Below are 26369 nucleotides of genomic sequence, written 5' to 3' on the forward strand. Positions count from 1 at the left end.
TAGAACTAACAAAAATGCTTTAACCTCGTGTTAAAAAAAGTTTAAACAAAATTGGAAGGTTTTACAAGGCAAAGACTAAATAGAATAAAATACTCGCTGTCTTAAATATGAGTAAAATACAATAGCTTGAAAACCTTCATTTATTTTTCCAAGGTTCGATTTAGCGTTGAGGTATCAAAAACAAACTGGCTCACTGCTCCCTGTTGGGAAACAATATCTGTGGCCTAGACACTGGACAGCTTAATTGCCACTAAAATTAACAACAAAAAACTGCATTAACATAAATTGGAAACCAGTTACCAATAAATAGTTTGTAATATAAAAAAGTTATTGTAACTTTGTACAACACATTGCTACGGTTATTTTTTCACATAAGAAATATGTTTTTCCAAATAATACAGAGTATTTCTTACGAAAATTGGCGCATAATTTTGTATTTTAATTGATGTTTCATTCTAGCGTAGTTTTTCCTTTTAATCATGGACTAGATAATCAATATTCAATATTTGGACTTTATTTATTTGTGCGCAGTTAAATATTGGAAAGCTATTCAGGGAACGGTTTACAAATAACTTTAACTATTGGGGGCATTGGTATAACACACAGCGTAAATTCCCGGGTAAGAATACGAACCCTGCATTAATACGAGCACTATTTTGCAGTGATGCAGTTTTTTTTACATACGCAATTGCAGTTTTGCACTGTTTTTCATGGAAAAATTTCTACAATAAAAAAAATCAATGAAAAATATGAAGATACAAAAATTCACAGGAATCAAGACTGAGTCAGCTGATGTCGGGCAAACGGAACCAAAGATGAAACTAAACAAGTATTATGGACAACACAAAGAAGACAGCATCGACAAAATGTTCAGCCTCTAAATAAATAAACACCAGAGCCACATGCCAGAAAAAAACCAGGTGCGCCCTAACACCTCACAGCAGCAAGACACCTCACATTTATGGCCTACCAAAAATCCACAAACCAGTACAGAACAGTAGAGATCTTTTTTTTTCCTGTGTATCATAATGAACGTCCATACTCGCCATGCTAAAACATAGATATACCAGCTACGGAGGCGAGGCGAACAGTCACGGGGCCGGCTTGGCATTGGCGCGGGGTAATCACCACGGGGAGACATCTAGGTCGAAGCCAGGGAAGACTGAACGAGAGTGATGCCGCAATGATTTCGCCGTCCCCCTTCCGCGTTACGGACACGAAAATACAACCTAGCCCTGTGCCCGGGTATCGAGCCCAGGACCCTTTGTTTCACGAGCCAAACAAAGGGGTGGCCTAGTATGCGTGATCACAAGGTAACAACAGCCTTTTTTTTTTTTTTTTTTTCCAGTTCGGGGTCTGCGCCATGAAGGTTAGAGGCCCAAAGCATTGGCTTAAGTGTAGTGTTTTCATTGCGAAAACAAGTTTTAAACGACTGTAGTTTATGGAAGCGAGTGTGTTCAACGACGCAGATTATAATTCGTACTTACTATCACCAGACGTGGTCAAGCAACATTTCTGAAATGTATTGGCCGTGACCAGGGCCGCGTCTAGGGGGGGGGGGCAAAAGGGGCATTTGCCCCGGGCCTCACATTCAAGGGGGCCTCAAATTTTATCAAAAAAATATATCATTATTTAAAGTGAATTCCCATTTTATATCTGGCGGAATAATAACTTGTCTTTAAATTAGATACCTATTTATTTAGTTTTGTAAAGCATGATTCCACAATAAAACCACACCGTGCTGTAACTTGTATGGTTTTATTTATAACTACTGAGTAAGTCACCGACATCGACGCCGGTCCATGAACCTCCTCAAACACTAGAACCATGTGATTGTGATGGTAAGTTGCCTTTGACTTTACCACTTTCAAGCTCTGATAAAGTTAAAGAAAACACAGAAGTAACTAAAATAGATAATTGTAATCTCATTAACACAACTCCAAAAATTCCCATAACTTCTAGAAACTGTGCTAGGACTGAAAGAAGTGTAGAGTTTGATAGTGCAGTGTTAATAGAAGAAATCCAGCAAGATCCTGCGGCATGGCCTGGCAATATCACTGACGAAATGATTAGTTATTGTGTTGATAAGGGGCCGGACTTTTTTTGTAATAATGATGGAGACTACACAGCTTCTGCTAGGCAATATCCAAAATGTACTCGTCAACTAACATCATCTGCATTTGTGAGAGTTCTTGAAAATGGAGAGCGACAGGAGAGAAAATGGTTATTGTACTCTAAATGTGCGGGAAATGTGTTTTACTTTGCGTGAAAACTTTTCAGTAATTGTAAACTATCAAAATTTGTAAATGGTTTTTCTAATTGGAAGAAAACAGAAGAAAAATTGAGGGAGCATGAAAACAGTATTGAACACAAAGCATGTTCTTTAAAATGGGTTTCAAGAAAAAAATAAGAAAATTTCAATTTCATCACATTTAGATGCACAAGTGACTGAGACAAATTACTGGAAGAATGTTCTTGTTAGAGTAGTGGCAGTTGTAAAATTTTTGTGCAGTCGTGGTGTTCCTTTTCGTGGTGATAATCAGATGCTTGGATCACCTCGTAATGGTAATTACCTAGGAATTTCGGAACTCCTTGCTCAGTTTGATCCTTTTTTACAGGAACATTTAAGGATACATGGGAACAAAGGAAAAGGTCATGTATCGTATCTTTCTTCTAATATATGTGAATAATTCATTGAGCTAATGGGCAACGAAGTTCGGAAACACATGCTAAATGAGATTAGACAGGCCAAAAATTATTCACTGATAGTTGATTCTACACCTGATGTTTCCCATACAGATCAGTTATCTTTTGTGTTTAGATACTGCCTTAACGGTAACATTTAGGAAAGGTTTTTGTGTTTCATTCCAATTTACAGCCACACAGGAAGAAATTTAAGTGAAGTTGTAACCTGTACTCTAAAAGACAGCACCAATGATATCCAGGATTGCCGAGGTCAGAGCTATGAACATGCTGCCAACATGTCAGGAAAATATGGGGGCCTACAAGCGCACATTAAATCAATAAACAGCTCTGTGCTGTATGTTCCATGTGCAGCACATTCAGTAAACTTAGTAGGAAAAAACACACGTTGGTGAATGTATTCATGCAACAAAACTGTTTCTGTTTTTAGAAAAGCTGTACTCATTTTTCGCTGCTTCCACTCACACGTGGTCAGTTCTTGAAGGAGTTATTTCGGAAAGCACAGGAAATAGCGGAAAGCCAAAAATCACTGTCAAGAGCTTGTCGGAAACAAGGTGGTCATGCAGAGAAGATGCATTGAAAACTCTCGTCATTCATTTTGATGAGATTTTCTGTGCATTTAATGATATGTTCAACGACAAAAATGAAACGCAAGTCACAAGGATGGAAGTGAACTCCCTCATGAAGAAAATGCAATGTTTAGAATTTGCTTTTATGACCGTATTTTGTTGCGACATTATGGAAAGATTCGGTGCAGCATCTACAGAAGCCTGGACTCGATGGTCATCAACTGATGAATTCTTTAAAGATTTTGTTTCCGATTTGCAAAATAATTTTTATGAAATAGAAGTTAAAGCAACACAACTAAGCAACCATGTGTTACAAACTTTTGTAGATACTAGATCTAACAAAAATAAAAAGTTTTTGGATGGAAAAGACGAACTTTCAACTGTTGTAACATCCCGCGAGAATTTCAGAATTTCCACATTTCTATGCATTGCTGAGAAGCTCCGCATGGAACTGGAGAAGAGAACTGCTTCCTACAAAGATATTGCCTCAACATTTGGGTTTCTTTGTAACTTAACTACAGCAAGTGAAGATGAACTCAAATCTAGTGCTACTGAGTTGGTCAGAAAATACAGAATGGATCTGCAGCCTGTTATTACAAATGAATTATTACACTTATCATCATTTCTCAGAGAGCAACAAGTTGAAGACAGCGTTACATCATTCACTCCACAAAAGGTTTTGCAGCACTTATATAACAGTGATATAATTGATGTATTTCAAAATGTAGCAATAGCACTGCGCTTGTATTTGACACTACCAATCACAAACTGTAAAAGTGAAAGATCTACCATGTCACAAGAGAGATTAAACTCGTTAGCGGTGATTTCTACAGAACATGATCTTGTGAACAGCATTTCATTTGATGGACTCATTAACTTGTTTTCTGCTAAAAAGGCAAGGAAGAAATTTATTGCAAAGTGAGTTAATAAATATGTAATTTTGATTGGTAGGGATCTGCAACTCATAAAATTGTGTAAATATTTGAGAACGATTTAAGACTTTCGTAAATGAAGCAGAGAAATATTGGGGGTGGGTGTTGGCTATGAAATATTACTCCATTTCAACTAGAAAATTTGTTGTTATACATTATTTTGTTTTCCCTGCATAAATATGTTAAATATGAGTTTTTCATATCTGAAAATTATCACTACAATAAAAAAAAAGGGGGGCCTCGAAAAATTGTTGCCCCAGGCCTCCCATTCTCATAAAACGGCCCTGGCCGTGACAATATGGCGATTGCGAGATAAATTTTTTTTTGACCAACTACGTCACAGCATACCGTCTACTGACATTCCTAACTCCATGTACCAAACAAATCAGTAAATTTAACTTACAGTAAATTGATGTATGTACTCACACACAGATAGAGAAAGAGAGAGAGAGAGGTGTGACGTTTCCGCGTAATAAAGAGTCCTTTATCTACAGGCTACTCGCTCTATGGTGGCGGAACCGCCGGAAGTGACGCGGGCGCCAAGAGCGGAACCTGGGGAACTTCAGCCGTGGTCCGCTAGATCGCAGCACCTGCTTCCTCCCCCCTCCCTACCAAAGAGATACCAGGGGATCACGCTGGCCACGGAGAATGACCCGACTGCCCATAAAAGTGCGATCGAAGCGATGCCCTCAAATCTAAAACTATATATATATATATACACACGATTTCTGGAATGGTGAGGTCGTTATTAAAAGTAGGAACATTCCATGTAATTTTTTTTGTAAATGGAACAGGAATACTCATGTAAATATTTAGATATTTGTAAATTTTTTCATTTACATGAACAAAAACTATATCGCTACAAAATAGTGCTCGCAGTAATACTGTGTAACCTGGCAATAGTTAAAAAGTTGTTTGTAAACCTTTCCCTGAATAGCTATTCAGTATTAATTGCGCACATTAATAAGCATAATACAACAAAATAAAGTTCAATTATGAAATATTTATTTTTTCAATGGTATAAAAAATTATGCTTTAACTAAACATAAATTAAAATATAAAATTAAACGCTATTTTTCGTAAGAAATTATCAAAATGATCTATAAAAAAGTATTCCATGTATGCAAAAATAACTTTAGCCATGTATTGTACGAAAATACATCTTTCTTGTACTGTTACAAACTATTTCTTGGCAACTGGTTTCCAAAGGAATCTTTTGTAAAAGTGGAGATGATGTTTTTCTGTGTACTAACTCCAGCGAGGCCGTGCGATTCTCGCCACGCGAACGTGACACGTGTTGTAGCGATCGCAAGCAGGCCACACGGAGTTGTAATCGATGGCGGCCAGTATATATTTTTTTTCAGGCGGTATGATAAGTGCGACGCTCGCTGGTGCTTCCAGCGAGGTATCGCCTCTATGCGCGAGGCTCTAAACTTGCGCGCAGTCTTCTCGTCGTGTAACATTTGTATGGCGTGGAAATGAACATAAAGGTGTAATGAAAGTCCCTTGAGTGCTTTCAAAAATCTGTACCGGGAGTTTCATGCCTAAAAACTATACTGAAAATAAACGTTTCTAGCCATTTTTACGCTTTTATTAACACGGTTTTTAAACTAAGTACGGAAGCTATCCACCCTGAGCGTATTCTTACACGTTTGTCGTAGATCCCACTCGGACATCTTGAGCAGTTTTTAAAATCGCGCATTTTTATTTATGCTCGGCACATGGTATGTGTGCCCGGGTAGGCGGGGGCCTTAATCCCGACTCAGTCAGGGGGGATGCTGGGGCTTGATAGCGACCAATCACGAACACGCGGCGAGGCGACCCGTGGCGTGCCGTCAAATGCAGAAGTGCGTTACAGTGGCTGTTACGTCAGCTCACTGGCCGTCGCTGATGTAAGCAAAATGTTTTTACGAGGAATTACCGTCATCCACAGGACTTATTTCTTATCTTGTAGCTAAATAAGTTAATCTGGTTAACTACTATTTTCGGTATCCAGTAATTCGGAACATTAGAAGAAAAAACAATAACCCATTCACAGTGATGTATTATAATATATAATTGCATGTAAAAAATTAACAAAATATGTTTTTAAGATGTTATCGTCTAACTCTCATGTACCGCACGGGGCTGCACACTGCTCTCTTGGTTTGCTGTAGCAGCATGCGTGATACGCGCAGGAACTACTTCGAGAGTTCAATTTTCCAAAGACATTATTAAAAAAATATATAGAACTGAAGGGTAAAAATCTATCATATAGGGTAAAAATGAGACTATAAAAAACCCAATGTTAGCGAGTCTTTTAGTACTCGTCAGAGATGTGTAACATCTAAACTCGCTAAAGAGCAAATTCATGTGTTCTCATCTTGCAAATACTCTTATAACACAAAACAAGGTCACGAAATTTAGCGTAGAATTCTTTAAAATAATGCCGAGCATGATAAATATACGCAAATGATGATCTCAACTACATTTCTGGACGCGAATCACACGTTGTTTCTGCAATCGCCGCTAGAATTTGCTGCCGGAGCAGCTACGTTGACTAGTGAATCATTTTATTACCAGAACGAAATTCTACAATATTTAATGTAACGCCTCCGATAAAAACTAAAAATAAACTTTTCCAGATTTTCGACAAGGAATTTTATTATAATACTGCCCAATTTTTTAAAATTCACTGAACAGTTAATACTATAAAGTTTTTTGAACTCTGGTTCTTGCCATCTGCCACATATGGCAGAACCATTGGTTTCACATTTCCGTTCCATGCGACTTCCTTTTCATTCACGAAATTTATCCTACCAAATGCCGTATACCGAGTGCTAAGATGTTTAAACATAAAAAACATCTATTATCGATGATGGATGGCAGAGAATGAACGTCGTATTTAAGAGAAGACACCTCGAGCTACATCCTTGATTGTTAGCTGTGAGGGGCTGAAAATGTGTTACTTTTTTTTCAGTAGTTCATTTATTAAGTTTTCCCTCCCGCCCCCCCCCCCCAACTTAGCAACAGACGTGCGTTCCACGCGTCACGCCTTCTCTTCTCCGACTCCGACATTCCAACCGCACCTCCGCGGTGACAACACGAGACAAAGACATTCCCCGACTGCTGCGCCTCGCTTTCCCAGTTTCTCCGACCGTCGCACGTTCTTTCGCCAGTCAAGGGGGCAGCAGCCTAAATTATTTTGCTCATGATACTTCCATGTTTTGGAACGTGCAATTTTGAATCAATTGACAACATAACCACATTCAATGGTTCATAATTACCCTTTGTTTTTCTATTAAACGAGACCTCGTTGAAAGTTTTTTTTATGAACCTAACGGAAAATTTTTAAGTCAGTTCCAGCACGTACTGAAAGCATGAAATCATGTGGTATACAGTTTTGGATTAACCTTTCGAATGTAGCCTTCATCTTGAAATATTTTGTTTTTAGCATATCATTCATAAATCAATAAAAGATAGTTTTTTTTTCAAGACCACGAAAACCCGAGTTTTCCACGGTTTTGGTAAAAACCTAGCTTTAATTGATTAAAAAATGATATAGCAAAGATAAAATATTTTAATTCGAGGGCTACCTACATGCTAGAACTGGCATAAATATTTGCCCTTAAGTTCATTTAAAAAAACTTTAAATAAGGACTTGTTTAGTATAAAAGAGTATTTATGAACCATTAAATATGGCTATATTGTGAATTTATTTAAATTCACGAGCAAAAAACATTAAATATTGAAAGCAAAATAATTTTAGGCCATTACCACCTTAAGGCTTCTAGCTGATGGGTCAAAGGTCCCTGGTTCGATTTATAGCCGGGCCGGGGATTTTCCATAATGGGAATTTCTTTCTCCGGGCACAACGATAAGCTTTGTGTTGTCCCCTCACCACCACACTGCGGAAAGGCAGTGGCGAATCACTGCAGGATCATTTCGCCTAGTAAGCTGTGACCACATTATCTCGTGGCGATAGCTGTGAATCCAAGCCAGACTCCTGGACGATCACCCAGTCACCAATCATCAATTAAATCGATGTTACCAAACACTAATGATTGGTCGCATTCTCTAGTTATAAAAGTCCTAAATGAGAGCAGAGTTGCTTACACTAAAGCATGTTTTAAAATATTCGTGTTTGTAGAGTTTCAAGCCTCACGGTTGTATACCGGCTCAGGACTCATAAACGTGTGACTCGTGACGGAGTGCTGGGATGGAATCCGCAACCATCGCCACATGAACTCTTCAAGAGGGCTGGACCCCAAGACCTTTTAAGTTGCAAATACAGCCCTATTACACTTCACAGTGGCCAAAGAAAAGGTTTTGGAGGGGACTAATGTCTATTTGTTTTATCCAAAACATATTTTCTACAATTTATGTTCCGAGATATTCATCCTAATTTTGGGCGTGGTATTCATACTTTCTTTCTGAACTCTCTGAAGTTGCTACAAGTTTTCATGTGTTAGAAGATCTTCATCAGAAAGCTATGCATTCACTTATAGCGGGTGATTATCTACTACTGTGATGATTGTTCTATGTGTAAAAAAGAAAAGTTGACTTCGAAACCAGTTCAAAGGCAAATATCCAATGCTTTGTCAAGCCACATAATAACATATAAAATCCATACTGTACTCAATGGTTAGATATTTTAATGAAACCAAGATACCATTAGGCAATTATTTATTAAATTAAAATATTCCCCTCCACCATAAACGAGACTACAACGCAGCTCATCATTTACGCCAAAGCCCGGCTCCAAAAATACAAACATTATTAAACTGTGAGTCGAGTGTAACTGTAGGCATTATAAAAAAAACCTATTTCTATCCGCAAAACAACTTGGGGTATTATCGTTAACACAGAATAAAAATAATTTTTGATATTAATTGTATTCGGGAATAGGAAATATTACAAATTGCTGCAAGGGAAAATTTCAAAGATTATTAAACGAAAATTTTACAACAAATGGACACTCTTGCAGTTACGACGTCAATACGAAAGAACCATCTTCGGAATAAATATTCAAGGTCGTTAGGAAGTGACATGAAATGAAGGCAAAAACTGGGTGTCACGTTCCATGCATTCATAGCACACCCAAGGGCAAGCCAGTGGAGAACAAAAGAAACGATACGTGTTTGAGAGAAGTACAACCCGCTTACACGATCTGTCAAAAGGCCGAGAGAGTAGAATCCGAGGCACTAAGGTTAACACCATCATATTGTACATCATGCTTTGACGGTGTATTTAAATTAATACTTACAGAAGAGCATCTTAACGAAACCAAAAATTCAAAAATGAATCACATAATTCATTTGATAATTCTTGCAACGGGGAAGATTGATTTAAATTAATTTCGTTGACATAACACCACTTAAATTACACTGCGTCGGCTTACTTCTAAAACCTCGTAACTCCATTTCAGTCAATTTTACAGGAGAACTTATGAGCTTTTGGAGCACGGTTTCGACTGACAAAGATACGAGGTTTTATAATTTGTGAATAGAAAAGAGACTAAGTAGAGTTGACTTACGAAGTTTTATCAGCATATGCACTATGAAAAAATACACCAAACACATCCGGAATATAAAACCGGGAAAATCTGGACTTACGAGGTTTTAGAAGTAAGCCGACGACTGGTTTTCGTAAAATAAAATAATAAAACTCAATAGTGGACAACACGGAGAACATTCCAATATCATCTGATGTCAAATGTTACATGCCTACAGTATGTTTGTGCCTGATGACGGAAGCAGATGTCAATTGCCGAAACGTCGTAACTGCTTTGTCATAGCAAGCCTAGTGTGTTTATCCGTGCTGTAATTAATGTACTGTCAAGATTTTCTGTTTAGTTTCCTCACCGTGTTATCGTTGTGATATCAAGATTAACTGTTCTGTTTCATCGCTAGGTTCATCAGTGCGTCGCTGTGTTGTAATTTGTATGTATTTACTGTTCTTGTCGCAACTGTCTCGTCATTGTCAGTCCACTGTGTCCGTCTGCGCTGTGATTCTTTCTGATTAAATTCCTACCGCGCGATTCTCTAGGAATATAACATTGACATCAGCTGATATTTTCGTGTTCTCCGTGTGTTTATGAATTATCTTTGTTGTACATTCTTGAGGTTTCTTCTATGGGAACCAGAGTACATTGCCAATGGCGATGTCCATGAATTTAATTTCAATAAATAACATTGATTGTCATAAATAATACAAAATTAGTCACTGAAATAGCGGGTAAAAATTTAAGACCCTATCCTTGTCGATATTATATAATACATTTATATTTCTATATTAAAACGTGCTATAAATAGAATGCCTACTAGCTAACCAACAAGTGGTTGACATGCTAAAACGAGCCTGATTTGTTTCTTAAAACCTTACCCACCCTCGAGTCTTTGATTTAGGGATTCAAATCAACACCGCTTACAACTATCGTGCATTACAACTATCCTGAACACTTCTGCATCCTTGCAAGACGTCATTCAAACATGAAACTAGCTATTCGAATGCGTTTTTAATTTGGGAAGGGTGTAAGCAATCAAGCACAGTCCAAGTATTTGTTGATAGGAATGACTGTCTGTCAAGTCATTCCCGAAATGTATAGATTAGCTGGAATGCACTTAGCTGGTAATGTCAAGAACTAAAATCACAGCACGTATGATGGCAATCGTTGTTCAGAAATACACAAGGGTATACTCACAGCTAAGCCACCTCGCCTTCTTCTTCGTACGAGCCATCCCCACGGCAGACGAAGTTGCGTGGGAGAGGGATGTTCAGAGGTAGGTGCTGGTTGGAGGGGAACAGGGAGGGATATCTTATCGGCGGGAGGAGACCGCGCGCCCGATGTTTACCGGCGATGAAGTCGTCCCCCGGCGAAGACCCTGATCGAGGAAGTTTTCTCGGTAGCGCATTTTCCCCAGCCGTCGTATCTCTTCTCCGTCCAGGAGGCTCTCGGACAGCTACCGACGGCGACGGCTTCCTAAACCCGTGTGCGAGTGTCTGTGACCCTCCCCCCTCCTCCCCCACGAGCCGCGGCTCGATAACGCCCTCCCCCGTCAGACGCGCGCGCGCACGCACACCCACGGCACTCGCACGGCCGGCCGTTCGCGGCGACTGAGCCGACGTGCACCGGGTTGTTCCCCCGCGGCGGCGGCGGCGGCGGCGGAAGTGACGCGAGCAAGCACCTACGCGCACGCGCGCGAAGCTCGCTCGCTGGGAACGAAAAACAAGATGGCGGATGTAGGTTGGCCGGGGCGGGTGAGGGAGGGAGGGAGGTACTGAAAACGAGGTGCCGCGAACCGTGTCGAACACGTTCTGTTTCTTCCACGGCCGCAGGTTGAGTCATCGCTTTAATGATAATAACCCCCTTCCACCTTCCACCCCCCTCCGTGCCTTTAAACTTCAACAAAGGGGGTCCACGGCACACTCCAAGGTCGAACGACACTGATGAGCCCGCCTCTGATATGACAACCCCCCCCCCCCACACCACCACCAAAATCACTCAAACTCGGCGGAGACACTGCGTGCAAAACTGCAAACTACACGGTAAGAAATTTTCACCTTAAATTTACGAACAACGCTGGTTACAAATCACCCAGGCATCTTCGTAAATTTATCCCTTATCTTCGTAAACTTGCGGACACAGTTTACTTGCTGTGAATATTAATCTACTGCAATAATCTATGTATTAAAGAAAAAGATTCAAAAACTGGTTAGGGCACATGCAAAAACACACATTTCTTCAACGTGAGCGTTTGTTCCTGTTTATACCGGAAAACAGGATTCAGAAGTTGAAACACTGCGTAGTTTCTACGAAGATCCAGTTTTCTGAGATAACAAAGCACTCTTCGTTCATTTGAGGCTGATTCTTCGTTGACAAGTCCGTAAATTTGAAGTATTTTGAACAGTGCCCGATTGGGAGGAGGAGAACGCTGACTGCAACAACAACTAGAGAGTCGAGGTGTATTTCTACAGTAGCGGCTCCCTTGCATCGGCCCTTTTAAATTATATTCTTGTTTATCTAGTTTTCTTTAAAAAAATATGTATACAGACATTAATGGAAAGAGAAATAATTTAATTGTTGTTAGCACGTAATTTAAATTGAGTATTCATGATTTCATAACAGTAAAATGTTCTAAAAACATAGCCTCGTACAAAGATGATAACACCAGAATATCCTCTTCACATTCATAAAGCTAACCCGAGCACAATTAACCAAGGTAAGGTTTTAGTTTTCAGAGACTCCCGGGGAAAGCTGCCTTTTTCTCTGAGGGCTAATTCCATAAACAGCCCCCCTTCCCAATCCCAGGCCTACCGCTGAGGTTCCAATCCTAAATATTTGCGCCCTGCAAAAGTATGTGACGCAGAGTCCCGCAAAGTCTAGGGCTACCACTGTGGTTCAACATCAGGCTGGACTCCACAGTCAGGGTGTGTACTGGGGCTCGATTCTGAAATGCGTTATCCTCGCCTTGTCGTGACTCCCGCTCACAGCCCGTCTTCCAACAGTATCCAACAGTATCCAACAGTATCCAACAGTAGTCGACATAAAGACTCCCGCCTACTTGCGTCGTAGCCTCCGAACGCTGCAGACTGCCAGGCGACATCACCTAGTTTTGAATGCTGGGAAATTTGCGTTATTCCTTTTTCTTCTGCTGTACCCATGAGCAGAAGCTGTCAATATGTACCCGTATATTTCGCGTATGTGACCATCGGGTAACGTACCAAAAGTATCGGTGTGTCAAAACAAAATTTTTCGTAGTTAAACCATTCTGGAATATATTTTATAAACTTAAATAAGTAATTGTAGTTTGAAGTAATATATTTTTTTAATTTTGATTAAACTGGCTTTGATACATTTTTGAGGTAGCGTCCCAAAAATTAAGGTTATGTGTGTCTGTAACACAACTGTAAAGTGCAAGATGTGTAAAGAAACAAGAGTTAAAGGACAAAAAAAAAATTAAATTCTTTCAAATTGTTTGAAAACAATTTTTTTAGACAATGTTTAGTGTTTTTACAATAAATTATAGCGGATTTGTTAGAATATCTACTAAAATGTTATGATTTTTTTTGTCTATACTTGGTGCAGAAATTATTAATTGATTTTAATCCCACCCCTGTTTTTTTCCATCCCCTTGCTGCAATGGTTCGTTTCGTAAAAAAAATACATTTTCTGACATAACATTTAGTTAAAATTTATAAGTTTTCAGACAATTTAAACGGATTCCATCAATATAGATCAATCTGAACACGAAAGATACACATTCTTCCGAGGATAACAAGGATATCCAGCAAACTATTAGCATAGCAAGAGTTTACAAATAATTACTACCACGCCTATAAAAAGGGGTGGAATGAAAAATAAAAGTAATATTTAACTTTTATACCTCTTTATGTAAAAAACAACACATTTCAAAACAAACAGCGGTACATAAAGAGAAAGCAAACATTCTTATTGCAAACATTTTACTCGGCAAAACGACAAAGGTGACAAGTGATAAGAAACCGTAAGTTTGGATTACGGTAATTCTTTCACACGCATTCACGAAACCACGGTTACTTCGAGGGAATGATTCAATTCTACAGTTTCGGGAAATAATCTATTTTACACGCGCTTTTTGAAACAGCGTATGATAAATACTTTCACAAAAATAACATTCAAAAGCCTCAATAAAACTAGCTATATTTTTTAACTCCTTTCAGTTTAACAATGTTGTGGGAATAAAATATGTCTCAAATATTTATAAATATTTTCATGAATATGATTTGCCAGCGTGCGCGGACACACACCAACACACAAACAATATATTTAAACTCGTTGAATTAGTAATGAATAGCAAATGAGTCAAGCCTATATATATATGTAACATGCATTATTTATTTGTATTATATGCATACATATTAGTATATAATACCTATGTGTTGTATTTTTAAAGCGATTATGTTATATTTTCATAGATATACGTGTGCACAATGTAAACTATAGAAAGAACTTTAGCGAGTATTTTACCAAGAAAATGCCCCAGTTAATAACATAGAAAAATAATTTATATGTATTTCCGCACCGTTGCATTGTAGAGGATTGATATAGAAACAAAAAGTTCCGCTTAGATCTTACAGATAGATGCTGAGATTTTTCATTACTATATTTTATTTATCAGTTTGGAAGTGATTTGTGAAAAATTACGGCAGTTATCATGTTCATAAAATTTGATTTTATATATATAGTTTATATGTATAAACTTTTGAGTTAACAATGGTTCTGGGGTATATGGACCATGAAATGTTAAATTATATAAAAATTTTCCGGAAGTCACATCATGGTAACGGCTACAACAGGTAGTTCTTCGAAATCTACCTAATTAGGAACTTCCAATGTGAGCCTTTATTGTTTATTGTTTATTGTTTTGTTGCATCTTCAAGCGAATCATTAAATATATTAAGTTGTTATCTTTTAAGGGGATTACATCGACGAGAATGTTTTACTGAAACTATTTCTTTAACAAAAAAAATGAAAATAAAACGTTGTCTAGTCGATGAATTCCTTTTAATTTATGTTTTATAAACGCAATGACAGGGAAAATGCTAGCGCTGCCGGAACAAACACGTCACTTCAAGCGCGGCGAACATCAATCTTGGACGTTGTTTACAGCGGCGCGGCTAGCTCGCTGTCGCAATCGACGCAACGCACACAGCGCCCGCGGTCAATGTTTGCCGAGAGGCGCTGTATACGTCGCGGCCCCGTTGCCCCACGACCACAACAACAGCGGAGGAACGCAGTCGTCGAACACGTAGGTAAACCTTTCCTCCGAGGCCCAGCAGGACGAAGTCGCGCGCCCTTCTCGCGGCACATCGTGTCTGGATGGCCACGGTCACTAACGCTGGACTCTGTGATCCGCCGCGTCCGTCCGTGACGTTACTGAAATGCACGTCAGAACTTTATTTTAGGATGATGGATCGACTGGTTTAACGGATATATTATATGTTACTAAAGGTTTTGTTTACTTTATTAATCTGTAAAATCTTTGAAATGTGTTCACACACAATAATTTTTTTTCGAAAGAACTATACATTTGTTTTGAACATATTTCTCTCAAACATGTGGATTGAAAAATAAATATACCTAACTTGCAAAACAAAAAAAAATTCTGTCATAATTTGTTTGCCAGAAGAGTAAAACCGCATGTTCACATTAACGCAATATTTTGCTGTCGCGCCGAGTAATTTCAGTCCCGTCCGTTGCGATGTTGGCATTATATGGCGCATCTGCAATAATCCGAAATTTTTCTAAGTAAACTTTCTTTGTTGGCTACGAGCAGGCAACAAGTTAAACTTGGCGTTAGTGCGTGTTGCCTATCTAACCGGCGATGCGTAAACGCCTCGCGTCAACAATGCGAGCATACGAGTTTCACTGGTTGCCTAACTGTAACAAGCACTTCATCTTCTATTCGACACATGAGGGGGGGATGACACATTAATCGACACTACTCAAAAATTTAATTTTATAAAATAAGCTACGTACGTATAATCACATCGGGGTCCTTTTAAAATATCCGCACTAAGACCTACAGAAAATTTTTTTTTCCCCCGCAAAGTTAATATCTTCGTTAAAAAAAAGGTTAATATTATCTAACGAATTTAAACATCACAAGTGAACATATTTTTATTTGGTTTTATTGATATAAAAATATCAGGCAGTAATATATATTTTTTACACTATCTACGGCATTCAGCTAAATTCGACAGGTCATTAATTGTTAAGTTCAAATATAGATACCAATTTACATACTTACATGTTAATGCACTTACGCACACAAATAAATTTTTTACATGTTCAAATAAAAGTACACTGAACAAAGTATATATAAAAATAAAATCATAGTAATAAGTTTATGACATATGCTTTCAAACAAGCGAAAATCATGAGTCGACTGTAGAATGTGGAAGACAGTGCAAATTTAATTCAATAAAATTTTTGTTTTTGAAAAGTATAGAATTCGCAGGAGGCCATCAAAAAAAAAAAACTAAATGTTAGAACGACGATAGCTCGGTTGTGACTAATTATGGTCATCACTAGAGACTGGAACATTCAATTTGCGAAAGGCTAGAATTGAAATATTGATTATATTGTGATGTGTCTGCGATTGGTACACATGTTTGCGCGGGAGTAACGTGGACCCGTGAGAAATCATTACCCAGAGAAGATCACAGACCTACCAGTGAGGACGTCTCAAGTCGTCAGCCAATGAACCGACGGCGTGTGCTCGAATGTGCAGAAGACTGTGTGGAGTCCATCCTGAAGGTTATTAAAACCGCGAGTTCTTCCAGTCCCCAGACATCACTAGTCAACTCCCAGGCATTTCTCTTTGCATGTCCGAAGCTCTGGGCTGTGGCATGCGGGCATAGCTACTTACTGTCTCTTCAGAACGTTTTTAAGGGGGAGGGGGGAGTAAGACGATTTCAATTTCGGCTGGGATCAACCCCTGGATACATGTGGAATTTCATTTCTGTGGCGGTTAGCAGATGCATGCTGGAAGGAATTCTCATACTGCAAGAAATTGTTCTGCAATCTATCAAATTTATATGTTAACCTTATTATAAACAAACGATGTAAATATATTTCCAATTAAAAAATGGTAACTTGCCTACATTTGTTTGATACAAAATTTAATGCATAGAAAAATTTCCATAAAATGCTTCCATTAGATATAGGAAATTTCGCGAATTCGTTTGGCGTCAAACAAAAATTCAAAGCCTTATGTTTGCTTTACCAACGACGTTTGCTTTTCCATTGGCTGATTTCTAAGTGGGAAACTCTTTGCTCCATTTAATCAGCGCTACCTGATTCGCAAACTTCTCTCCTAGCTGAGCATCGTTGGGTTCACTGTCGTAGAGGGACGTGTCCAAATAAGTGCGGTTCTAATCCTTAATGAATTGCAAGAGTATGAAGATTTGCAGTCTAGCTTGCGCCCAAATGAATCCGCAAAATGTCTGTTCATCTAGATACAGGTTAATGAACGTTATCAATGACAATTTTTTTTTACATTGTTGCCTAGAAAGGAAATAGTTTGGTCGGTCGACAAACCAGTGAAAACGAGAAAATCTGACAGCGTGTCGAAGATTCGTGAAGGGTGTTGATGGGGGGAGGGTGACCTCTGGCCCGTATGACCTCGTTATCAAGAACGCACGTGCCATCCGGCGGTCCGGGAGCGGTCGATGAAATCGGGGTCGCCCCCCGCACGGAAGTCATTTGACTGGATCTCGAATGAAATGTTATTCAACACACGTTTTTGATACAGAGGGTTCCGTCAGATTCGATGAATTTAAATCATTTCCTGCCCGCCTTACTCAAATTATAAGCTTGTTTTTTTATAGTTAAGAACAAATATGTACATGACTTGTCTTACACCGTCCATCAAATTGAGCTATTAAAAAAAACAGAACAGAATTGTGTAGGTTTTTATTCGGCGGGATTCAAACGCTGGAAAAAAATGTACCGTAAATACAGTCAAATACACAAGAAACTGAAAAAAATACGGACACTATACAAAACACGAATTAAATGCTTGGCTCAACACTTCACACTCGATCAAAACAAAACAATCTTATATAAAAAAGTTTCCAGACGGTCACGTTGTTTATAAAGTCGATCATGTCACTTTGCTCGTACACTTGTCTCACAGTTGACAGAAAGTAGTACCAATGGCCTACGTATCCTTCTAGCACTATTTTCTGTCAAACGTTTGTAAACAACCATCATATGTTGATATTTACAATATGTACCATACAGTCACGCAGAGGAAAAATTCACGGAATAAACTTAATGCTCATAAAACTGTATGAAAAGCAGGCAGACACGGGAAGCACCCGGCGGAAGACGGAGAAGCGGCTCGCAAATGGAACATGTTCCCACGCCAGCAGTGCCCGGAGGATGTCCGATGTTCTCCCACGGCAATAATAAGCCGTGTTCGTGTACCGCGCAGGGATGTTGCGTGCTCACTGCTAGTGTTACCAGCGCAAACAACCCGAACGCGAGATGTTTCCTGCGCGTGAACTCGAGATTCACCGGAACACCCTCCCCTCTCCTACCGCCGCTTTAAAAACAATCAACATACCCGAAGTTTGCAGGTCGCTCGTGCAACTTCCAATAAGGAATTCATTTTTCAAAACTAAGCGTTTAGGTGTTGAATATGCTACACCTGGTGCACATGACTGCTCCCTGACCCTTAGGTGGGACACGGCCAGTCCCTTGTTTTTAGGGAATGAGTTTCGAGTGCTGTCCATGACATATACTTTTTCTGTGAATTCGTCCAGATGGCATACCAGCGTCTGGCGCCATGGACTCGTATATATTTACTTTCGTGTACATCGGGGAACGTACCACGCTAATTGGTGTTACAAATGAAACTTAATGATAGCGAAACTATCCTGGAATACATTTCTTACATTTAAAAGTTATTAACAAGAAATAATCGCAACTTAGAAAGTCCTTAAGAAATTTAGAATAACAGTCTTGAATACTCATTCCACATTTTTGTCTTTTTTCCGTAGCAGAGTGGAAAACTGCAAGGTTCATAGAATAAAGAGTTTTGTTGGTTGCAAATTCAAAAACCAATAGCGAGTTTTTTTTACTTTTTATAAAATTTATTATTGCAATATGAACTCTACAATTCATGTAAAATAAATAAAGTATTATTTGTTTGAGTAATTACTATAATAAATTCTAATTCATATTTCGGTCCGTTGGATTGGTTATCTCATATGGCCCTTGGTTTTAAATTAATATAAAAATAAAACATAACAACACAATATAAATGATACCATGTATACAAGTTATGTTATATCCTCTATACCATGGAACATTCTTTTTCAGTTACAAATACTGTGTTACAATATGTTGATAAAAATTTAACAAGACTATTCGTCAGGTGTAAAACCAGACACGTTGATTTTTGTTGTCTTCCATTGCTCTCATCTAAACGTAAATAAACAAATGTTGCGAAGAGACACCAAGTAGCTGGCTCTTTCTGCGATGTGCAACTGTTTCTAGCCTCGCGCAGGTCACCGTTTATTAAAACGACAACCGTATTCCTTTTTGGACTCGTTCTGGAATACGACCCGCTAGTTAGGTTGCGGTTGTATCCCAACAAGGCAGTGCTTATTCTCTACCTGATCCGAACGTCTTAGAATACCGTTTTAAATGTCGCTGATCCATCTCAACCAACCTTTCATTTTAGTTACGAAAACCCACCCTCCCGGCGAGAATTTTATTTGTGTAGCAGACCTAACATAAGCTACCTTGCACTTTTACAACGGCGAAGGGGGGAAAAAAATTCATAGGATGCACATATGAGGGATATTCGGACGACCGACTCGGGGTGAATGAGTCGAAAACCCACAGGAGAGACAACACGACACAAAAGCAAGGTACAACAGAAATAATTATATCAGATCATACATTATTACGCTAAATCGTTGTCAGTAAAATAGCATCGTAAAAAGGACAAATAAAGAATTCTGAAAATGATAATCATAGTTGATATTGCTGACGTAATCATGATTGGACAGAACCAATAAATCAGAGTAAAAAAATCTAAATCCAGCGAGAGTAATACAAAGCGAATCACAAAAAACAGACGACACGACAAGCCAAATGAAATACGAAAGACTTCAATGAGTTTGAAGGTCACGAATCCGAGAAGCCTCATTGACCCCCGATCAGTCCCGAACAACCATTCGCAGTTCTCTACTCGCTCGTGCAACTCCGCCAATATTTTTGAGAATATTCAATGTAGTTTACTTAACGAAATTATCCTTCATTTAAGTTACGTTCACCTACCAAAAAACCATCCTCCCGGAAAAATAAATAAAGAACGCTTTCGATGAGAAATGTACTTACCTAACAGACCCAACCAAAATTAAAAGGAATATTAACGAAGGTGTATTATTCGGGTATCTGACTCGGGGTCGGTGAAATAGTACGTTCACCGACACGTGCTGCGAGACAACACAGCAGTAGTTCGCCTACGCCAAGATGAGCGACGTTGTGGTACACTTCTGTTCACGTCTTGCAACTACCACGGCACTAAAAATAACCGAATGAGTAGGCCTAGCTCCAGAAGATAAGGATGCGAGAGAGTTCAACGACATGTTTATCAACTGCACGCGGAACAGAGAACTGTTCCGTTTCCAGCTGAACTAGAAGCGCGACTCATTGTGCTGGAATTGCAACAGAGTGGCTGTGATGAAATGATTGTCGCCCCACGCGTAAAACAAAAATTACCTACTATGTAAAAAAATTCATTCTTTCCATTACATACGCACCAAAAATACTAAATCCGTCAATATTATTTAAAGTTTTTTTTTTTTAATCGAAATATTTGAGAAAAATATGTTTATTTCAAATTTAACATACGAACATCCGGGATAAACAAATCACTGAACGTGAACACATTTCAAATTTCAAGGAGTGTGCTACATAAAACCTTTTTAAAAAAAAAGAGCGAGGCTTTCAGTTTTAGCCAGAGAGGTGTAACATCTATCTTGGTAACGAGAAAATTCACAAGTTCTCATGTTGCAAATACGCGTATAATACGAAACTCGGACATGAAATTTAACGTATAATTCTTTAAAATAATGGCGATCGTGATGTGTGTCCGCTAAATGTGCTTTCACAAACATTTCTTGACGAGAATCACCCGTAGTTTCCGCACCCGCCGCTAGTATTCGCTTCCGGTGCAGCTACGTCGATTATCGAATTATTCCATTTGCAGCCAGAATTTTTAAACTTATAAATGAAACGGCTCCGATAGAAGCGAAAAATACTAGAACAATTCACGTTTGTTCTCGTGTTGCAAGTATACTTTTAATACGAAACTCGGACAAGAAATTAAACGTAGGGTTTTTACAAATTAAATATTAACCTTAAATATTTAAATAATATATTAAGAGTATATAAATGACGGTCCGAGCGCAGGCTTCAGGCTGTGGAGCCGGGAGCCGGTCCGCCATCTTGGATTGTGACGTCATGGCAGCCATCTTGGATGTGTGTGACCTTGACATTTGACCTTGACCTTGAAATTTGACCCTCAAAAATTGTCAAAATTTGCCAAAATTGGTCAAAAATTGTCTAAAATTCCTAAAAATCGCCAAAATTTCCATATTTTTTTTTGGTAAAAAATTCCGCCAAAAAATCTCAAAAAATTCCACAATCCAAAAATTAGGATTTCGAAATTTCTCAAAAGTCGTTTTGCCCTAGAAAGAACCCAAACTCCTAAAAGAGGCTTAAAACTCCTAAGAGATAGCCGCTTTAAGCCTCTGACGTCATCTAGGATTATGACCGCCATCTTGGATTATGACGTCACCGTTGCAATTTCCGTTACGGACACCATCCTGAAAATCTGTAATTTTTATGTTAGAAAATCGGGAAACATTTTAAAAAACATTAAAAAAATTATTTAATCGAATTAAATAATAAAAATTATAAAAGCCACTGTTGCACGTATCGTTACGGTCGCCATCTTGGATTATATAAATGTTGCATATTTCCTTACACCCGCCATATTGGTTGAGTACTATGTCATCGTTACACTTTATGTTACGACCGTAATATTGGATCCTATTAATGTTGCATTTACCGTTATGGTCGCCATCTTGAAATTTAGACGCAATCTTGGAAATCCGTAATTATTATGTTAGAAAATCGGGAAAAATTCCAAAATTCATCAAAAAATTAACTTAATAGAATTCTGATTGATATTTCGATTCCCGTCCTTGTTTAGAAACCGGCGAGGGCAAAAAATACAAAAACATCTGATCCTTCCTCCACAGAAGCCACCTTCAGACTGACCTACCACCAATATCAAGGTATATATCGACAGCTGGTATGACGTTTTGTCCGCCATCTTGTCTTCGTCCGCTGGAGACCGTCAACTTGTTTTCGTCTGCTAACGTGTGCTGGCGACATGTTAATATAATTTTCTGTTCACCGTACCTTTAACCTCGTCTGTTGGCATTGGACTTTGACCTTGACCTTGAATTTAGACCTTGACCTTGAACGTTGTCATTGACCTTCAACTTTGTTATTGACCTTGAACTTCGACCTTGACTTTGACCTTGAACTTCGACCTTGACATTGAAATTTGACCTTGACCTTGAACTTTGACCTTGGACTTTGACCTTGACGTCCATCATGGATCCGTCATTTTATGTTCAGTACATGCTACCAGGAGCTACCACATGCTAGTGGTCATTGCCACCATCATGTTTTCGTCTGCTGGAGGACACCATCTTGTGTGTACTCATCTTACCATCATGCTAGTTTTATTCTAACCTGCTACAGTGCAGTAATCATTTATTATTACTGAGGTGCCCACCATCTTTAAATTCGGCCGCCATCTTGAAATCATGTCATTATTTAGCTAGAAATGCGGGAAAAATTCCAAAAGTCTCCGAAAAAATCATTTATTAATTTTCAAATTGAATAGTTGGATTCCTGTCCACGGTTCGATTCTTGACCAGTGACAGTTGTAACTAATTATTAAATAAATTTTAGTTTCTGTTTTCCATTACCTTTCGCGGAGTTTATTAATCATTCACTCTACGAAAAACAACTCAAGTCGATATACCTGACCAACGAATTAATACAGTGACGATTAGCCTATTATGAAAGTCTAATTTTTCATTAATCTAAATAACCTATAAGACGTTCATGTGCAAAGCCACACATATAGAACAATTGTATTCAGTCCACGAGACCGAGTCATGTCATTATCAGACGTATAATATAGTCATTTCAGGACCGCATGACCTTCGTCTCCAGCTAATTATATTCAATTAATCCATCGTGACATTTTTTATACATACTAAAGGATGAAGTGACTTAAAAAAAATTGTTTAGTAACAACAAGAGGTTTTAAACTAGTAAATATTCAATCACTACATTTTGTACTTCACGCAATCAACAAAAAGGAAGCACCGTCAACGAAAATACAGCACCGCCAACGAAAAGGCAGCACATTTGGAAGCACCGACAACGAAAAGGCAGCACCGACATCGAAAATGCAGCACATTTGGAAGGACCGACAACGAAAAGGTAGCACCGCCAACGAAAAGGCAGCACATTTGGAAGCACCGACATCGAAAAGGCAGCACCGATAACGAAAAGGCAGCACAATTGGAAGGCACCGACAACGAAAAGGCAGCACCATCAACGAAAAGGCAGCACATTTGTTATTGGCTCCAATATTCATTGGCTCCAATATTCATTGTCTCCAATATTCATCGGCTCCAATATTCATGGTCTCCAAGTACTTCAACTGGTACAAGTGCTCCAAATGCTCTGAGTGTTCCAAGTGCTCAAGTCCTATTAATTATCGAATTTCTAAAATTTCTCCAAGTGCTCCAACAGTCTTTTGACTCCTATAGTCATTGGCTACTATATTCATTGGATCCAATATTCATTGTCTCCAATATTCATTGGCTCCAATATCCATTGGCTCCAACAGTCTTTTGGTTCCATGAGGTTACGAGGTTACATGACTACGAATCTTCAAGTTTACGAGACTGCAAGGCTACAGAGTTACGAAGCTTCTAGTACACAAGTTTACGTGACTGCGAGGATACAGGACTACAAGTCTGCATGAGTACTTGACTACGAAGCTACAGTTGCTGCATCTGTCTTCGACGGAATTTTCTCTTTTACTCCAACTGAACCACCAGCATAATGTTATAAGAATACATGGCTACTTGCTTACGTAGCTTCAAGTCTACGAGGCTACTTTGATACGTAGCTTCAAGTCTACGAGGCTCCAATGCATCATGACTACGAGACTACGAGCCATGAGGTTACGAGTCTATGATATTGCGAGTCTTCTAGGTTACGTGATTTCGAGACTGCATGACTAATTGGCCGTGTGGCTACGTAACTTCATGTCTCTAACCGACTACAATAGTACTATTCAGTGGTGATAGTTAATTTATCTCATGCAAAGGTACTTGCTGAAATTTAAGGATAAAAAAATATTTAAAAATAAAAATAAAAAATAAAAAAATTAAAATAAAATATACATAAACATATTCTGCTAGCTTGTAAACTTATCATTGTTGAGCAAAGATAGAGTTCTAGTACAAGCCAGAATTGTATGTATTTTTTATTTTATTTAAAAAAAAAATTTTTGGCTCGTAGTCGCGTAGACATGATGTCTTGGGACCTCGTAGAATTGTAGCCTCGCAGTCTCGTAACCATGCGTTCTGGAAGCTTCGTAGTACTATAGCCTCGAAATCACGTAACCTAGAAGACTCGCAATCTCATAGACTCGTAACCTCATGGCTCGTAGTCTCGTAGTCATGATGCATTGGAGCCTCGTAGACTTAAAGCTAGGTAAGCAAGCAGCCTTGTAATCTTATAACATAATGCTGGTGGTTCAGTTGGAGCAAAAGAGAAAATTCCGTCGAAGACAGATGCGGCAACTGGAGCCTTGTAGACGAGTAGCTTCGTAGTCAAGTACTCATGCAGACTTGTGGTCCTATATCCTCGCAGTCACGTAAACTTGTGTACTAGAAGCTTCGTAGCTCTGTAGCCTCGCAAGCCATGTATAACTCGTAACCAGCTAGATAATTTTAGACTCGTAGCCATGTGGACTCATAGTCTCTTAGACTCCAAGAATTCTAGCCAAATATATTTGAAGCCAAAACACTGTTGGAGCCAATGAATATTGGTGCCAATGAATATTGGAGCCAATGAATATTGGAGACAATGAATATTGGAGCCAATGAATATTGTAGCCAATGACTATAGGAGTCAAAAGACTGTTGGCGCACTTGGAGAAATTTTAGAAATTCGATAATTTATAGGATTTGAGCACTTGGAACACTCTGAGCATTTGGAGCACTTGTACCAGTTGAAGTACTTGGAGACCATGAATAGTGGAGCCGATGAATATTGGAGCCAATGAATATTGGAGCCAATGAATATTGGAGCCAATGAATATTGGAGCCAATAACAAATGTGCTGCCTTTTCGTTGATGGTGCTGCCTTTTCGTTGACGGTGCTTCCAAATGTGCTGCCTTTTCGTTGTCGGTGCTGCCTTTTCGATGTCGGTGCTTCCAAATGTGCTGCCTTTTCGTTGGCGGTGCTGCCTTTTCGTTGTCGGTGCTTCCAAATGTGCTGCATTTTCGATGTCGGTGCTGCCTTTTCGTTGTCGGTGCTTCCAAATGTGCTGCCTTTTCGTTGGCGGTGCTGTATTTTCGTTGACGGTGCTTCCTTTTTGTTGATTGCGTGAAGTACAAAATGTAGTGATTGAATATTTACTATAGAGCATCCCACTCTTAGATTGCAGTGTGGAAGTATATGGGCGCATTCTCTCTCTCTCTAACACACGCCGATTGCCGTTCGCACTGTCCTTGTTTCTTCGTGCGTTGTTGCCAAATATCAAACGAAATTTAAATTTTTTTTTTGGACCAAGCTTTTTTTCATATTGTATAGAATCAAAATACGCATCAGGCAATGCTTATTTTGAATACTTAACAATATTTTAAGTGTCCGAAAAAATTAAAACACATAACTTATTCGCTGCGAACTGTTTTGAAGTATTCCGATATGTTTCACATCAAAAAAAGAAAACCTACATGTGTATTTCATTCAGATTTTTTTTATTAGTAAATTAATGCCTTAGGACGCCACCGAACAAATGTTAAGACAAAAACTGTACAGGTTTCACTTAAATAATTTTTTTAATATATTGAAATGCATTTTCTCACAAACTGAAACATCAAAAAGTTGACCCACGGAAATTTTTTTTCTATTATAGATGGATGGGGGACGAAAGCGAGAAAAATGTTCACAATGAATTGAATTAGTTTTTAAAAGCAGCCCCATCTCAATTACTTCTACAGTTTCCGTGGAAATAGCTGTTAAAGATGTGTCTTATCAGTACAAGAGCGCGCGCTGCCGTCGTAAGAGGAAACAGGGTCGTGTGTTTAGATAAGTGGGGTTCTGTCCTACAAGCAATTTCAAATACATGGCTTCCTTAGTCAACAAAAAATATTATAATCGATTCTTGAACATAATATGTAAAATGTATGAAATAAATACGAAGGAATTCAATAGCGATCATGGTACAAAATTTTGAATTATTTTTCTATCCTTCTCAACACCAAGCATCTTATCAAACATTGTTTTAGACAA

General features: G+C 38.7%; 1 protein-coding gene across 3 annotated transcripts in view; it reads right to left on the reverse strand.

Moving 5' to 3' along the window:
* The window catches only part of LOC134542110 (PDZ domain-containing protein 2-like), a 388063-nt gene that overhangs the window by 54647 nt on the left and 307047 nt on the right, over positions 1–26369 (reverse strand). Inside the window, exon 1 of one of the 3 annotated variants that reach the window (XM_063386063.1) lies at positions 10887–11182. The exons of the other annotated variants lie outside the window; for them this stretch is intronic. Within the exon in view, the coding sequence (XP_063242133.1) occupies positions 10887–10923 (37 nt within the window). The 5' untranslated portion in view covers positions 10924–11182. Of the gene's footprint in view, positions 1–10886; positions 11183–26369 lie in introns of those variants that run through there. 3 annotated transcript variants of the gene reach the window in all.

The sequence above is a fragment of the Bacillus rossius genome, assembly GCF_032445375.1.
Source record: "Bacillus rossius redtenbacheri isolate Brsri chromosome 4 unlocalized genomic scaffold, Brsri_v3 Brsri_v3_scf4_2, whole genome shotgun sequence".
Classification (NCBI taxonomy): domain Eukaryota; kingdom Metazoa; phylum Arthropoda; class Insecta; order Phasmatodea; family Bacillidae; genus Bacillus; species Bacillus rossius.